We start from the raw sequence: 18,644 nt of genomic DNA, 5'->3' as shown, positions 1-18,644 counted from the left end.
CAAATTATAATAAGTGGAAATGAGGTTTCAGCGAATATTTATCATTTGCTCATCACCAAGTAAAGTGTCTTGATTTGTTTTGATCATGTTAAAATCTTTGTTTCAATCACACTTCGGGATTACAAAAAAGGGCTTCATTTGTGTTTTCCTAATTGCTGAAATAATTTGAAATATGAGTATAGTCCATGTACCGAAAATTAAATAAGTGTAAGACAAACAACCAACGATCGGACAGACTGCCTTTCCATCCGTTTCCTGTAGCCCAGCAGGATTGTCACCTAGATCACTTCTACAAAATCCTCTCACTTTGCATTCAGAGAAATAAAGGTAACCACAAGTTTGGGCATAAGCAGAAATTTGTCAGAAAATATAGCCTGACATTTGACCTTTGTCTTTGAAAGCGCAGCAAATGTGATAAGATAAACACAACATTTAAAGGCATATTTATTGCTCATTCACCTTCCAACTCCAGCATATTTTTTTGGGGGGGGGGGGGCTGCAGCACACCCAGCACCCCTACTTCCAGTGCTTATGCCTATTCCCAGCAGATGCCACTCCATTCCCCTCTTTTCTTGCATCACTTGCAGATTAGAAGTCTGGGGAGACTGAGCCTAGGAATGCAGGTCCATGCTGGTTTTAGGGAGGGGGGGTCATGTAATGCTAAAGCTGCCTAGCAGTGACGCTTCACTTAGCTGAAAAACCATTGAGTAATATAGCTATAATGCTTTATTTTTGGTAGCAATGTCAATGTGGAAACTGCATGGCAATTTGTCTTCAAATTAAAAGGTAAAATGGAGGCTTCTAGGCAATAATTCTTTACGTACTAGAGCAATGCCACTGCAGATTTGTGTAGCAATAGCACTTTATCCATGGATCTATGGATTGCGTGGCTGTCGTCCTTTGAATATTGCCAGATGATGTTAATACTGCATGGCTGTCAAGAATAACAAGCATTGGTAATGCATCGGTTTCGCCTATGTAATGAATAAAGAGCTGTTTTCATCAATCATCGTCCAGGAGAAGGAAAGAGCTCCCCGACAGATCACGGGAGTGGAGAGGATGTGGCGCACTGGACAGAGCTTCTGCCTCAAGAGCTGGTTCGAGTCTCTGCAGCACGGAGCGACATCCTGTGATTCTACGCAAATCACTTAATCTCTCTGGGTGATAAACTGTTATATGAATATGCTGCAATAGTAAAAGGCAAAATGTTATGAAAATATAGTTCCACCATAGCGGATGTTTTTTGGCGGTGGGAAACTGATAAGAGAAGCAGGCGAGGAACAAGCATTGGTAAATGCAGGATAATATGCTACAGCCTACAGAAATGGAGGAAAGGTAAGTGTCATGCACAGGAACTAATGAGAAGCCAGGAAAGAGAGGAGGCAAGGTGTAAGTTCCTTTTAAGTTTATATTAAAAACTGTTTTTAACTACTCTCTGAGCTATGCAGAGGACCATTTTTAGGTTTCGCTTGTGCTGTGCTTGAGAAATCTATTGTTTTAAAAAAAACAATAGATTTCTCAACCACAGCGCAACCGCTGTGTAGGCGAAACCAAAAAACGGTCCTCTGCACAGCTCAGAGAATGCACGCACTCACACCTCTGCCCCAAGAAATTGTTGTTGTTTTTTTGCCTCGGAGCACACTACAATCACGAATGTACATTGTGGCCTGCACGGAAAACGACTGGAACCCAGAGCTGGACCGTGATCAGGAGTGGCAGACCATGTGCACCCCTTCTCTTAGCGTGATATACAACAGTAGTGGCAGCGAATGATTATTTATTTATTTCACATTTTTATGTAGTGTGATAGAGATCAGGGTATCAAAAATATGCCCACTACCACGGATAGAGTAATCTCACAGTTACACGCACATACATTCATCATACGCTAGGGCCCATTTCACTAACATACGCTCAAATACTCTACCAGCAATAAACCTGTGGGAAGAAAACTCCTAAACCACCCTGCATCTATATCTAGGCGATAGGACCTGATTATAGTGGTTGTCTAACATATTATAAACAATCTATAAACAATGATCAAAAATATACTCAATAATTGACAAGGAAAGAAATATTCAACACCATGTTTAAAAGTTATATTGCTTTATCTAAAATTAGTCAAAGTAAAATCAGAATAAATCATTTCTCATAGTTACCTATTCTAACTAAGTGTCAGAACGGGTCAGGACCAGTCTCTCGGTAAAGTCTCTCAGGACAGGGTCCTCAGCATCAGTCCTCAGCAACGCAAGTTCACGCGGCAAAAGGCAACGAAAGAGTGGGAAGAGCCCTCCCTAAGCTAACAGTTTTTATAATGAAAAATACAATAGAAACACACATAAAATTGGCAAGTTAAACTGTATCACTGAGCAGAACGAGAAGGAAGAGATGTAACATTGCAACATCTGAAAATCTCCGCTCAGGAAAAGTCACAGAACGTAACCACGGAACAGGAACCAAGAAACAGAAACTATTAAAGTATCTAACTCAATCCGTTTCCCTCGGCAGCCGAGCTACAGTTCAGAGTTTTCCTCTAAGGCTCCTTTGTCTTCCGAGACCGCCAAGGACACTTTCACTTTTCTTGGAGAATACCCAAAACTGCTGCTGTCCTCATGGAAAGTTTTATAGAAGGACTACGGTCAGTTGTCTTCAACCGATTTCCAGCAGGGGTCTCTCTTGCCACATCACAGATTGCGCCACGGCTCAGCCAGGCTTCAAAATATTCTCAGCCATTTCATAAAGGCCTCCATAGGCCACAATAGACCATCTTTAATTAAAGAGACAAAATAAACGTTACTACAGCATAATGATTAAACAGTGTAAACCCCACTAATACCCTTATGTGTATGCATTTATCTAGCTTTGCGACATAAAAAGCATTAATTCAGACAGCGTTTTGTGCTCAAAATAAATAGCACACAGCAACGTTTAAACATGAAAACTTGCACGTTATTGTAAATACAGAAACAGCAAACATATGCCAACCCTCGTGTAACCTTCTCTTGTGTTAGAACAAACAAATTGATAAGTAAAACACACTTGCACAAGACAAATAATTAGTTGTTAATTATTAATAAATTAATAAAACGCATAGACATGCCAGAGCTTCAAAAGCCCCAGAATTTTCTAACAGAAAACTCTGCTCCAGCAATCCCCCCTTTGGTGATTTTATCACCAAATAAACCCAAAAAAAAAATTAGTGAAAATTTAGTCCCATTTTAGGAGAAATCAGAAATGTCTTTTCCCCTTACACAACATTAAACACCAGTCACTCTTTCATCATCTCTCTTTGTCTCTAAATAAACACTCTCCCTCAATTCTTCTAATTCAATCTCTTCTGGTTCTCTTTTCGAATTTTTCGAATTCAGCAAGTGCAACACTACTCAAGCTAGGTATCTGCTCGCCTCACAAGAAAACAACAACGTAGATCATAAATCTCCTTAAAGAGAAAGGGAGAGTGCTCGAACTACAGGGAAATAGCCAGCCGAAGGAAGAGGCACACAAAAATAACAATACTGACAGTGTGCAGAAAGAAGAGAGGATAAATAAGAACAGACAAGAAATAGGGAGGCTTTAAAAAATGAATTAGCTGGAAAGAGGGATTTGAACTGGGAAAAGATAAAGGAGCAAGTCGTGAGAAAGGGATTTATAGGGGAAGAGAAAAAAAGAAGGGAAGGAGGTGTAGAATCAGCAGAGTTATGCAAGGAAGAGAAATGAAAGACAGTAGTTACAGTCACTACTGACGCAGAGATAAGAGGGCGTGGAAGGGAAAGAAGTAAAGAGGTTCACAGAGGAAAAAAATATAGAAAAGTATTTACAGATCACTGTCTAAACAGGAATGGCTTTAGTTTTTTTATGTTTGAATACCTGCAGGACAGGCCACTTTACCCGATGCCTGCAGGGGAAGGCTGCCCACAGGACTCCCGTTTCAAACTGTCTGCCCGCAAAGGGCTTTAAGTGGGCTGGGTCTCACCGGGTCTTAGCACCGGAAGATTTTTAAAGGGGGCCTAGAAACGGGTCTCTATCAGGCTCTATTTTGTGCCCTGGCACAGGCGGTCCGTTTTTAGGTCTCGCCTGACCCAGCGCTTGGGCGCTGGTCTGGCGAGACCTTAAGTGAGGGCTTCAAAAACTGCTACCGCCGGCTACAGCTTGCAGTGCATGTGTGCGGGCGCGCGCAAGCTGTGGCCAGCGGTAGCATTTTGCCCCCCAGCTTTTTAGCCAGCTTGCTAGAGCACGCAACAAGCACGCGCGCTTGTGCGCGCATCCCTTGCATCTTTTAGCGCGTCATCGTGATCACTTTCGCTTTCACAGCGATCGTGATTGCGATGACTTTTGTGGCCAATGCTTGTTTCCTCCAGTTTCCTCCTTTTTTAGTTTTATTTATTCCAGTTCACGTGTCACCTTTTTCTTCCTTTGCCCATCCAACCTCAGTTTTTGTTCTTCCTTTTTCGTTATATCTCCTGCCCCCTTTCCACCTAGTGTGCTTCCTTCCCCTCCCTTGTTCCTCCCCTCCTTCCTGCGTGCACCATGCAGTCCTTCCGCGTCTCACCTCTTTCCCCACATTTCTACCTGCGCCGCCTCTAATCCTATAACCATCCTCCCCACTTTGCTGTCTCTTTCTACACATGGTCTGTCTTATTTCCCTCGTTCTCTGACTGCCTTTGTCCCAGTACCTCCTGATGCACACCACCACACGTCCCGCTCTTAACCTCTCTCTCATGCTCCTTCTCTCCTACGTCACTCCCCCTCATTATACCATGCCATTGCACCTACTCCTCTACCCCCATCTCAGCCTACGTCTCACTTCTTCCACATCATTACTTCCCCAGCCCTCCCTTTGCTCCCTCTCACCACCTTAACGCATCTTCAGGTGCACACTCTTAAGTGTGCACACACCCTTTTCATGCCCTGTACTCTCTTTCCTCGTGTCCCCTCTAGAGCAGCACTCTCTTTTAATGTTCTCTCCTCCACTTTCTTCCTTCCCGTTACTTCTCTTTGCCACCCATTTCTTACAATATCCCACCCTTGAGCCCCCTCCCTCACTTTCTTTTCTTCCCTTATTACGCTTCCACATTTCACTCTTTCACCTCTTCCCTCTGCGCCTCACGGCCTTCCTCTTCTCCTCTCCACTATTCCCTCGGAAGCCTTTTCTCTCCCTTTTTATATGCTCGCTCCCCCACCCTTCTCCCGCCCTCCACGCCCTTCACTTCTCCAGCCTCCGTCTCATCCTCTCATCCGTATCTCATTGTTTTCGTCTCCACCACCATCGTCTCATCTGTATCTCGTTATCTTCTCCACTCTCGCCTCATTGTCCGTATTTTCTCTCCCTCTGCTTATCCGTCCTCATCGCCTTCTATTCTCTCTCACCCCTCTTTCTCATCTTCCAATGTTCTTTTCTCACCTTGCAGCGTCCTTCTACCCCTCTACCTGCGTAAAAACCCTTCTCTTCTCCACACCTCTTTTAGTCTCTCCCTGCTCGCTTCTAGCACCTTTTCCGTCCTCACCGCCACATATTCATCTACTCTCCCCCTCTCCATCATCCCTTCTCAACTCTTTCTGGCCTCACCCTGACCTCGCACCTTATTTCGTTCAGGACAGTCTGGATGATTCACAGCTCATCTAACCCCCCCCGCACCCTCCTCATCTCTTTCTTGCCCCCTCTCCAGCCTCCATCTCCTCTGGCCTCACTTCCCTCCCTGCCCTCCACATCTCTTTCTTGCCTCCCTTCTCTTTCTTGCCTCCCTCCTCTCCAGCCTCCCTCCCCTCCTGTCTCGCCCCCCTCACCATCTCTTTCTTGCCCCTCTCGTCTCCAGTCTCCCTCCCCTCTGGCCTTGCTGCCCCCCCACCCTCCTCATCTCTTTCTTGCCCCCTCTCCAGCCTCCCTCTCCTCTGGCCTCGCTTCCCCCCATCTCTCTTTCTTGCCCCTCTCCTCTCCAGCCTCCCTCCCCTCTGGCCTCCCCCCCTCCCCTTCTCTTTCTTGCCCCCTCTCCAGCCTCCCCCTCCTCTGGCCTCGCTTCCCCCTCCACCTCTCTTTCCTGCCCCCTCCCCATGCTCCTCCATTTCTATTTTCTTTTCTCTCCTTCCACAGCTTCTGCTCTTTCTGTACTCGCCCCTCCCGATCCTGCCTCATCTTATCACCTTTTAGGTCTTCACCCTCCATCTTCCTCTTTTTCCATCGATGTTCACTAGTCTCCCCCCACCCTTCTATCATCTTTAGATCCCATTTCATCTCCCCTAGTATGCCCCCACTCTCCTTCCCCCTATCTAGTCCCCTCCTAAATCCGACACCTTCCTACTGCTGTCCTCACTTCACCTCCCCTTCACTTTCTTTTCTCTCACATTCTATCCCCACTGAACCTCCTGTTCTCTTTATCTCTCTCTTTGCCTTCCTGGCACACTTCTCACTAATTTTACATCCCCTTTCCTCTTCTTTACTCCTTCCATTCTCCTTCCCTACCTCTGCCCTCTCCAATCCCCCCAACCACAACCACACACACACAACCACAACCACACACACAATAACACAAACACACAACCACACACACACCACACACAACCACACACACACACACACAACCACACACACAACCACACACACACACACAAAACCACAAACAAACACAAACACAACCACTCACACACACACAAAACGACAGACAAACAAACACAACCACTCACACACACACAAAACCACAAAAAACCACAACCACTCACACACACAACCACTCACAACCACACACAACCACACACACACAACCATACACACACACACAACCATACACACACACACAACCACACACACACAACCACACACAACCACCCCCACACTCCCCCCCACACACACACAACCACACACACAACCACACACACACACAACCACACACACAATAACACACACACAACCACACACACATAACAACCCACACACAACCACACACACACACACACAACACACACACACAACCACAAACATTTTTTTGGGCTGTCAGCCTAAATACGCCCTCACCAAACATGATGAACAACTTGGGAAAGTTTGGGAAGTCACCCCCAACCTTTAAACCACTTGCTGTTGCAGAGTGTGTGCTGTAAACATGGCAATACCTTGACACAGCGGACTGTTGCGAGGAATGCTTTGAGCCTCGGAGGCTGACAGACCTCAGTCTGTGCATTAGTTCACCCCGTCTTGGCGCTGCATAAAAACAGGGTGCCCACTGTCCAGCATGAAGTGAGACATTGTGATCGGAGCTGGAGATGCTGTTTATCAATCTGCTTAGAACATTGTGTTTCATTTAGGGCATTAAACATAAAGAAGCACTGGCAACGCTGATAGAATGGATTTCATTTTCAGTAATGACTAAAACTTTTAAAAATTCTGCAGTACTGAAACAAGCATTTGCAATGCAATAGGTCTCGCATTTTCAAAAGTTTCGGCTATTGTCATTGTTCATAACAATGCCCTTTTTATCTATTTTATAAAACAAACACATAAATAAATGGCATCATTTACAATGCCAATAGCTAGTGTTGCAGTTTTATTAGCAATGCCAACTGCTCACACTTTTATAATGCAAGACCTATTGCATTGCAAATGCTTGTTTTTCTTCCGGACTGCAGTGACAGCAGGCACATCGATGTGCGCGTGTTCACACTGCTCACTTCTCACTAGTGGAGAAGTTACGGCATGACGTCAAGCCAGGTAAGCGTTGTAGAGGAAGTGAAATCCTTTAAAGAGAGTCATTTTCTCTCTGGATTTCCCTTCCCTTTTTGAAACTCAGGAGCAGCAACATTGTCGTGGTTTCCAGGGGTTTAAGTGGAAGCTTTTTCAAAATTATATAGGAGCCATAGTTGCTGCTTATTTATCTTATTCAACTAACAACCATTGACAAAGCCAATAATCCTGACTTGTTGTAGGTATGATGTTACTTGGTGTATCATATATCTGCATGCAATGACGGAAAGAGCAAAATACAAGTCGGGCGGCACACTATGCTAAACACAGATTTTTAGCTTACGTGTGTTTAAGCCACACCCTCAATTACATTGGAATTGCCCCTTTGAGAGACCCCCCCCAGTTTTTTCATCTTGTGCCTGCCCCCCTACAACCAGGTCCTTCATTACATCCATGTAAAACATGTATGCTGCATGTATGTCTACACTGTGTATGTATAGTAGGATAACCATTTGTATGCATGTGCGGAGCTTGACTAATGCAGTCCAGAAATACATTTTGGATCTTCTTTGTATGAGTGGTAATCAATACAGAGCATAGATGGAGTCTGCAAGACAGGAGTGTGAATTGTATAGCTCCTCTAAAGCATTAAAGGACCAGACTGTACAGGGTGATGGATATATGACAGAGACCCCCTTTAAAGTAAATGGACACTCCTTCCCCCACCGCTCCTTTCTTCCCACCAGCTGTTGCCTCCAACAGGTGAGTAGGTGAGTGAGGAAACCTCTTCATCTTTTGTGCGTTTGTTTTGGGCTACAATGACAGGGAGCCATGCACCTCACTTCTCTTTCCTGGGGGAAGCAGAGGGCAAAGACTGATGCTTTCTCAGGTAGGCAGGAATACGCAAAAAGACAGGAACTGCTCCCAGGGATAGACTTGTGCAATCAAAGTTCTCTGTCTGCAAACTGGGTTTAACACCCCCCCAGTCATTGCACCTGGATTTTTTCACTGACCAGTCAGTGTAACGGAGGCCCCCGCAGTGCAAGGGGCAGGGTTTTTTGTTTTTGCTGCCCCTTATTTGCAAGGGTGGCGTAAATAGGAGGCAGTGACAAAATTAAGACCAGGGAAAGCCTGGCCTTAACATGGTGAAATGAGGAGAAATTATTTCTTTCTTCTCGTCTTCTCGTTTCTTGCATTGTGCAGCACACATAGAAACAGCAAAACGCCATGAATGATTGATAGATGATGGATGAAGGATTGATTATTTATGTGCAGGAAGGTGACCCTTCTGCACATAAACAAGCATTAAAAGAATTACGATTTGCAACTTCTATGTATGTGATGCTAGGCAGCTTGATTTAGCGCCTGCAGGGCTAACGCAGGGATGTGATATATCTGTGTAAATACGGCTCTTGCATGCGTGTTTGGAATGACGGAGCGTGGCATTAGCTTTTGTGCTTAATGCCACGCTCCGCCATTTCCCTTGTAAATATGCCACCAGGTTTTCTCTGATATTAATTTTGGTGCTGCCTCCTATTTACACCACCCTTGTAACTAGGTGGCAGTGTCAAAACCAATGGGTGTTGAGGCAGAACGCCCACTGCTACACCCTTTGTCCACCCCTTGTACGCCAAGTGTAGCTTAAAAAGGTTACCTTAGGGATGGAACACAGGGTATCATGCGCGCCCTGCAACATTTGTATGGTTTTGAGGATAGCCTGTGGATCAATAAAACCAAGACATGTGTCTTTCCCATCTCCCCAGACGTGGCACAACCCCGGGGGTTTCCCTTGTACTTGATGTGGTTGCTCACGTCCTTTCAATACCTGGGGATCCAGATCTTTCACCAACTTGAAGATCTCCGGGAAGCTCTCTGTTCTCTGAAGACCCGTGTCACCATCTGGAAATCCCTTAAGCTGCCTTTATGGCCTGGATTTCACCCACTAAGATGCTCTTGCTCCCAAGACTCCTATCTTTCTTTGCAAATTTACTGGTAGGAGTGCAGCTCACATGATTTAAGCAGTTGGATGCCCTGGTGCCTGACTTAATCTGGGAGGGTGGTCGCCATATGGTGTACCTGGCTATCCTTCGGCGCCCCCTGGAAGAGGGAGGTTAGGGCGTTCCAGACTTAGAACTACATTTTCTGGCCTCCTAGCTCCAGGGGTTTGCATGGTGGCTTGACTGAGCCTATCGGGGTGGGCAGGGGGTGATCGGGCCCTAGGCGTACATGGATACCTTATTGGCTAGGCTGCTTTGTCCGTCGGCGATTGCCCAACGCCCAGGGGTGCTACTTCCTGTGGCTTTGAAATGCTGTCGCAGATGCGTCTGGGAGATAGCAGAGATGCAGTTGTATGCACCTGCGCTGCCCTTGGTGGGCCTCCTTCATGGTGAATGCATTTCTCAGTTTACAGCTGCTGGGCTTGTCACGGATTGTGAGTGCTACCGTCAGGGTACCTTTACTGGTGTTAGATGAATTGCTGGAGAATTATGATTTGCTGCCAGGACAATTCCATGCATATGAAACACTGCCGGGAACGCATAGAGACCTGTGGGCAGGGGATCGGGAGGAGAACGTAACACATGATGTGTTACAACTATTGGTCTCAACGGGATCAGCTAGACACTTAGTGGCCTGGCTCTATCGATCTTGCGACAATGATATGCTGTCCCCTAGTGGTTCTGCGGGGCAGATGGGAAAAGATCCTAGAACAGGAACTGTCTAACCCGGAGTGTGAGAGAGTTTTGGCCTCCCGTGAATGTTCTCCAGGAATACGAGGTTAAAGTATACCCAATTCAATTATATACCCATGACATGTATGATAACCGCACAAAATCCAGGTGGTATATGGGGGTGAGCCCCACCCATGCCCCAGATGTGGTCACTTAGATGCTGATTATTCACACATGGTATGGCACTGCTCTAGATTGCGTTCCTATTGGAAGGAAGTACTTATGGCCCTGGAGACAACACTTGGGTGGTTCCATCCCTGCACTATGGAGGCGTGTCTTCTGGGACTGTTCTCGAGACCAACCTCGTGAAAAGTTGGCATGAGGTTTATAGACTTAGCATTGGTGTTGGCTTAAAGACGAATAGCCTTGACCTGGAAATTGGCTAGAGATCCAAGGGTCCAAATCTGGAGGGAGGATGTCACCCAGTGGGCAAGGGCTGAGGAGAGGGCATTGACCTGAGAAGAGGCTAGAGGGGTACGGGCTTGTGCTATTGCAGATCTATGGACAGAAGTGCTGATGACTTGGGAGCACCCAGAGATTGGCCAGGTAGAGGAGCTTGTGGAGGGCGACGACCAGCCAGAGGGCGACCTAGTTGGGACACCTGGAGGTCAGAAAGAAGGGGGGACCTAGGGATGATCCGGGAAACACTAACAAAGCACTGTGCTTTCCGTGCTGTCCAATGGACACTACACAATGGGTGCTATCCAAGAGGTACTGGATATCCCTAATGACACCGGGAGGGAGCCGCCCAGGCCCCCGGCCCACACACCTACACCCGTGTTAATTGAAGGTCATTGCCCATTGATGTTGAAGGCTGGAGATTTGATATTAACTGATTTTGTTTTCTGTGTGCAGTCTCCCTGTCTAGTTGTGTTCTTTTGTGTTGTTTGCAATTGTTTTTCTGGTTTCCTGTTACATACTTGGCATCTTAAATTTCTCAGAACGAAGATCCGTAGTACACCTGTGATGTTCACATGCACCCCCTTCGTAAAAGCAAGGGGTTACTTTTGCATGATCAATATTGATGTACAACGATTATACCATTTAGAATCACTTCAACTACAGTGATGGATGTCGATAATGGGGATATGTGTTGCCTCCATTATCTGTAACACACTACAGCAACATGCTTAAATGAAAAATGCCAATAAAAAATACTTTAAAAAAAAAGTATAGCGTGAAAGGGGGCCTTATTTACAAGGCGGCGTTAAGCCACATTTGATGGCTTACAGCCGCCGTGTAAAAAAGGCAAAGCCCATATCGCCACAGGAACTTTATTCAGAGTGACTTTCCTGGCGTGATAGGGGCTTGTAAATATGCCCCTAATTTGCTGTAGGCAGGAGAACACCTGGATCTAGAAAGGGTTGTCCAGTGTTATGTGCTTTTGAAAAATAAACAGGTCCCTTTCTGGGCTGTGCTCTCAGACGGATGTGTGTGTGTGGGGGGGGGGCAATGGGGGAGAATCAGAGCCATAGACATGGCCCTTGCTTGACTGATCATCAGTGCTCCTGTGGCTCTGCACCTTCTGCCACCGTGCTGAGCGCACCCTACCTCTGTGCCCCTCACCTCCTCTGCTTCGCCAACACGTCACATGACATTACTAAAGCAAACGTCAGGCACATTTAGTAAACAAATACATTTATAATATAAAAAGAGCGATACAATTAAAAGTACAGGAGTGGTAGGGTCTACATTTTCAGTGGAGTCCAAAAACAAACACACATTCCCTTCAAATACCGCCACACCCCCGGGCTTGGATTCGTGGCGGTATACACAGAGGTAGCATTGCCGCCACACCTATTCACTTCAGCGGTACCGACTTGTTTCGGAGATGCAAAATGTAAAATTTCGATCACGACATGGATTTTGTAAGTGAGCTGCATTATTATCGAATCTGCTGGTTGCCTGACAGGTGGGTCCCTCAAAAAGGCCAGTAGGATTGGGGAAAAGTCAGCGACTTGAAAGCATGAGAATGCTGAATTTCGTTTGCTATCGCTCTATTTTATCAGCCCTCTCAGTAATCTCAATTTCTCTCTAGCAGAGTCCACCCTGCTTTAATCTTTGTGATGGGGATAAACTCAGTACAATATTCTCCACATAAAATGAAAGGTCCTGATGGGCATCTGGGATGGTCGTGGTCCACATAGGCCCTCAAAGCCAGTTTGGCATCAGTCGGGTACACCAAGGACAGAGGGAAAGTGTTATGTTTTGTTCAGATTAGCTAACCAGTGAAAAACAAACCAACAACCGACATAAGTCTTGTTTTTTAGCTCTAGTGACACTGCCCCCTCTGACCCACCTGCTAGTTCACACAGCTGTCAATTTGAAGTAAACCACTTTTTAGCTTTTGCCTAGTTTAGGTTTCTGTGGTCCTCAAATGGCGGCCGGCTTATACACTCCTACATAGGACTAGTTACCCCTATTCTTAGTAAGGGAGTTGGAGAATTAGGATGTCCAACTAGAGCCTAGCTTTTCAAACCTCTGGAACGGCTTGCACAGTCAGCATCAACTGGCCTATGCACCTGAATTGTCCACCAACACCTTGTATCCCTGACATTGGAATCTATGGGTGGGACGAAACTGAGCATCACACCAAACCAAGCCCAGAGCTTCGAGCAGAACCAATGTACTGGCCCTTCCAGGGAGCGGCGGAGACACAGGCAGGCCTCCTTGTACTTCTAGGATTCGCTGGACTCCTGATCATCTCTGGCCACCCTCAAGAATGGACTGGTAATAATGGTGCGTTCTCTTTCCAGCAGTCAGTCGCCCCCATTTAGGCAAAATGTGTCCAAGAGGTACATCCCTTTTATGTGTAAAATGTTCTTTAGTCTACCAGGCCAAATGCTCATATGAGAGTTACAGTCCTGTTCTGGCACACATATATGCAAATGAGGTAGTATGACGGATATGCCTACGGTCTCCCTATAACCTGATCTTACACTAGGGCAGCCGCTTTCATCAACCCTAAGGTCTAAATTCGTATAATAAGTGAGAATGTGCTTTTTACTTTCACTGTCAATCAGCACCTGCGGATAGGAGAGAGCTTGTAAAGGCCCACAATCCAATGCTATTTGGAAATATTATTTACATTTTGTGGAATACTGGAACGGGAAGTATCTCCAGGGAGGAAAGTCCTTTTTCAAAATTAATGCTGACCCACTCCTGTTTAACCTGTTGCACTGGGAGACTTACTGCCAAACAAATCGGGGTAAGGAGACTTTGCTCCTTGTCTCTGGTTGTCCATATTTCGAGTGCTCTTTTTGCCTTTGCCTGGATTCATCGAATGAGTCTGGGTGCACCTCTCTGGCTGATGCCACACACAGCCATCCATGATGGGAGCCTGTAATGCTGAAGGGACCCTTAGGTATAGGTCACCGAGGGAACTTAAAAGGTACCTTTCTCCTCAGGGATGCAATAGGCAGGTGACCCAGTGTTTGGTTGTGGTCTTGCTATGGATTTAGTTGCCTCTTATATCATTAACAATCAGCCTCAGTTAGACTTTCTTAGTTTCTAGGGACAAGGTCCATCACCCAGAGGGCCTGCCATAGTGGGGACCTTGATCATTATCTCCTGGACCTCAGCTCCTCATGGAACATGGTGGTGTTAGGGATTTTTGGCCATTTTGAGTCTGTATCGAAGAAAGCTTCCAAGGTGGCCATGATGCTGGTGTTGAGCACACAGGGAGTGAGTCCAGAAGCAGTAGTTATTCTTAACACTTAAGGCCAGTAGTACAGTCCAGCTGCATCAATGGCTTCAAAGACACTTCTACTGGCACCGGATCCATGGCAGGAGCTCCTCAAACCTCTGTCGAGTGTTCAATGACACTGCAAGGAAGACAAATAAACAACCCACATTTAGTTACAGTAGCAGCCATCCCGCTCACCTGTTCACTATTCACAATCACCGTCTGGAGCTCTTGGTCCTAATTCCTGAGCCAGATCCCAGGCCTCACCCTGCCTCGGTTGCTTTTATTTATGGCTACTTACTGTTCTCTCCATCTATTCCACTCTGTGATGTGTCATTCGTATATATGTTTTTTCTGCCAGTTTCTTGACTGACGTCATACATTGATTACTCTTAAATCCCAATTATCCTATCGTTTTCTGGCATCCATATCCCCGCCCATAGCTCTCCATTGAGATTGTTTCTTGTCTGTAATGTGTAACCCTCGTGCTATTATTCCTGGTTCGCACAGTTTTGTGCCTTCACATCACATTTTTCTGTTTCTCCTGCCATTCTCTAATGTCTATTCCTCTTTTCTACTGATGTTCCTAGCTCTCCTTTCTATTCTCTTATGCCAGTCTCTCCATTTGTAGCGCTTATTTAAAGTTCTGTTATTGGTTTCATCCATCTATACCACCCCTCCCCCCTCCAGTTCTCCTTTGCAGCTCCTATTGCAATCTTTTTTATGTAGATAATATTGGCATTTCCCCTGTGTGTATTCTTTTTCTTTTCTCTCTTTCTATTACTTCTAGTTCTCCTGTGGTTCAATGGTTATTAGCTATCACTTACCAGCAGTAGGACGTGCTTACTCATGTAAATAAGTTTAGTGAGTCACAGACTTTTTTTCATGCTAAAGCTTGTATTACTACCTGAAATTCATGAAGTTAGTCGCATGTAAGCCTGAAGTAAGACAGAACTGGTTACCTAACATTATTTGGGGCTTTTCAGTTGTAATTCACATCCAAGTAAAACGTAAGACACAACACTTCACAGGTGTGGCTTTGTAATTCAGACATATACGTGCAATTCACAAATAAGACAGATGTAAAGCACAGCTGCTCACAGAAAATGCTCTGTGAGTGACTCGTAAATATGTTCAGGTATTTTTGACATATAACACAGGAGTAAGATACAACTACTTATGGAAAAAGATGTGTGATTCAGATAAGGATGTTCAAGTGTAATTCACATCTAAGACAGAAGTGAGACAACGGCTTACAGAAAAGGTTTGATAAATTAGGTAAGAATATTGAAATGTTATTCACATCTAAGACATAAGTATGAGAACTGCTTACATCCAAGGTTTGGTGCATCAGGTGAGGCTATTCAAGTCTAATTCGCATGTAAGACAGACGTAAGAAAACTGCTCACAGAAAAGGCTTTGTGAACCAGTTAAGGACATTGAAGTATTATTTGCATCTAAGATATAAGTAAGACAACTGCTCATAGAAAAGTCTTGGTAAATCAAGTAAGGATATTCAAGTGTAATTCTCTTCTAAGACAGTAATCACAGCTACTCACAGAGAAGACTTTCTGAGCCAGGTGAGGATCTTCAAGACTACTTAAAATCTAAACACACAAGATGATGGACAGAATGTTGCACATTGGCAAAACATTCACCCCCAGTCACAGATCTGTGTTTAATCCATCGTTATTTTGCTCACCACGCCGCACCAGTTCAGACATGGCCATGTGCAAATCAGTCTTGACCCTGTGCATCATGGGAACAGTCCAGCCCGAACTGCCAAGCCATGTCTTCCCTGGACCATCATCTTGTGTGTTTTGCGGTTCGCCCTATGTGGGAAGGGTATGCCCAGACGTGGGTCCCGTGCTCTCCATGCCACTGGAGTCAAGCTATCCTGGCTGAAGAAGGGTGAAACCCCGAAACTGGTCCTAGGATGCTTGGTTCCAGTCCAGGGAGGACCTGGCTTGGCAGTTCGGGCTGGACTGTTCCCATGAGCCACAGGGTCAAGACTGATTTGCATTTGGCTGGGTTCAAACTGGAATGGCATGGTGAGCAAAAAAACGATAAGATGGATTTAGGCCCAGATCTCTGTACTGGGTCGAATGTATGACATTGTTCTGCATTCTGTCCATCAACTGTTATTTTTGCATTTGTCACCCCGAGTGGGACGGGTATGCTCAGACGTGAGTCCCGTGCTCTCCATGTCACTGGAATCAAGCTATCCTGGCTGAAGAGGGGTGAAACCCCGAACCCGGTCCTAGGATGCTTGGTTCCAGTCCAGGGAGGACCTGGCTTGGCAGTTCGGGCTGGACTGTTCCCATGAGGCACAGGGTCAAGACTGATTTGCATATGGCTGGGTTCAAACTGGAATGGCATGGTGAGCAAAAAAAACGATGGATTTATGCTCAGATCTCTGTACTGGGGTGAATGTATGACATTGTTCTGCACTCTGTCCATCAACTGTTGTTTTTGCCTTTGTCACCCCGAGCGGGACGGGTATGCTCAGACGTGAGTCCCGTGCTCTCCATGCCACTGGAATCAAGCTATCCTGGCTGAAGAGGGGTGAAACCCCGAACCCGGTCCTAGGATGCTTGGTTCCAGTCCAGGGAGGACCTGGCTTGGCAGTTCAGGCTGGACTGTTCCCATGAGGCACAGGGTCAAGACTGATTTGCATATGGTGCGGTTCAAACTGGAATGGCATGGTGAGCAAAAAAACGATGGATTTATGCCCAGATCTCAGTACTGGGGTGAATGTATGACATTGTTCTGCATTCTGTCCATCAACTGTTGTTTTTGCATTTGTCACCACGAGTGGGACGGGTATGCTCAGACGTGAGTCCCGTGCTGTCCATGCCACTGGAATCAAGCTATCCTGGCTGAAGAGGGGTCAAACCCCGAAACCGTTCCCAGGATGCTTGGTTCCAGTCCAGGGAGGACCTGGCTTGGCAGTTCGGGCTGGACTGTTCCCATGAGGCACAGGGTCAAGACTGATTTGCATATGGCTGGGTTCAAACTGGAATGGCGAGCAAAAAAACTATGGATATAGGCCCAGATCTCTGTACTGGGGTGAATGCATGACATTGTTCTGCATTCTATCCATAAACTGTTGTTTTTGCATTTGTCACCCCGAGTGGGACTGGTATGCCCAGACGTGAGTCCCGTGCTCTCCATGCCACTGGAATCAAGCTATCCTGGCTGAAGAGGGGTGAAACCCCGAAACCGGTCCCAGGATGCTTGGTTACAGTCCAGGGAAGACCTGGCTTGGCAGTTCGGGCTGGACTGTTCCCATGAGGCACAGGGTCAAGACTGATTTGCATATGGCTGGGTTCAAACTGGAATGGCGAGCAAAAAAACTATGGATTTAGGCCCAGATCTCTGTACTGGGGTGAATGTATGACATTGTTCTGCATTCTGTCCATCAACTGTTGTATTTGCATTTGTCACCTCGAGTGGGACGGGTATGCTCAGACATGAGTCCCGTGCTCTCCATGCCACTGGAACCAAGCTATCCTGGCTGAAGAGGGGTGAAACCCCGAAACCGGTCCTAGGATGCTTGGTTCCAGTCCAGTCCAGGGAGAACCTGGCTTGGCAGTTCGGGCTGGACTGTTCCCATGAGGCACAGGGTCAAGACTGATTTGCATATGGCTGGGTTCAAACTGGAATGGCATGGTGAGCAAAAAAACGATGGATTTAGGCCCAGATCTCTGTACTGGCGTGAATGTATGACATTGTTCTGCATTCTGTCCATCAACTGTTGTTTTTACTTAAAATCTAAGACAGAAGTTGGACACACAGCTCACAGAAAAAGCTTTGTGGATCAGGTAAATACAGCAGCGGTCCGTTGAGGGAGTTCCGTGGGGCGGAAAGGCGGGGCGGGAGAGGGGCAGGGTGGGGGGTACTAAACACCGGAACATGGATAATTGGAGGTAAGTAAACAATTAAATAAATAAAATGAATTTCGTAGCGCGCCCTGCATCACAAAATGCGGTGCAGCGCGCGCTACGAAATTCGTTGTATTTATGTAATTGATTACTTACCTCCAATTATCCATATTCCTGTGTTTAGTAACCCCACACTGCCCTTCCCCCGCCCCGCCTTTCCGCCCCACGGAACTCCCTCCATGGACCGCTGCTGGGTAAATATATTCAAGTGTAATTCACATATATGACAAAAGTTACCCACAAATGAACAAGTTGCCTTATCTGGTTGAGACTCTAACCAGCCGCAGATTACATACCTTTGAATATCCCCAGGAGTCAAACTGAATCTGGAAGAATTTCGAGCAATACCCTTGCGCACCGGTAGGTGGCATCATTTGGCTCCACGTCAGCATGATCCACACCAGAAGTGACATGCGCACTACCTATATAGGCACCACCTGGGCGTGCTGACGTCAGTTACTTTCCATGCCAGGAGCACAAAGCACTGATGAGAACTGCCCACTGGTGTGGAAAAGACTAAGGTTCTGCAAAGGGGGTCCCGTAAGGTGGTCCCTTACACCTGAACCGGTTTTCAGAACCAGTAGGAGGGGTGGGTCAGTAAAAAATCTGTAGCTCAA

General features: G+C 46.2%; 1 protein-coding gene across 5 annotated transcripts in view; it reads right to left on the bottom strand.

Moving 5' to 3' along the window:
• Positions 1–12,019: 12,019 nt before the first annotated feature.
• Positions 12,020–18,644, bottom strand: part of ANO9 (anoctamin 9) — a 519,627-nt gene continuing 513,002 nt past the window's right edge. For all 5 annotated transcript variants that reach the window (XM_085644947.1, XM_085644948.1, XM_085644950.1 and 2 more), the window contains one exon: positions 12,020–14,222. In XM_085644947.1, the coding sequence (XP_085501073.1) occupies positions 14,195–14,222 (28 nt within the window). In that variant the 3' untranslated portion in view covers positions 12,020–14,194. The remainder of the gene's footprint in view (positions 14,223–18,644) is intronic.

This window comes from Triturus cristatus, chromosome 3_1, assembly GCF_964204655.1.
Source record: "Triturus cristatus chromosome 3_1, aTriCri1.1, whole genome shotgun sequence".
In the NCBI taxonomy this organism is placed as follows: domain Eukaryota; kingdom Metazoa; phylum Chordata; class Amphibia; order Caudata; family Salamandridae; genus Triturus; species Triturus cristatus.
The sequence above is the reverse complement of the archived record's forward strand: the minus strand, read 5'-3'. Positions and strand labels throughout refer to the sequence as shown.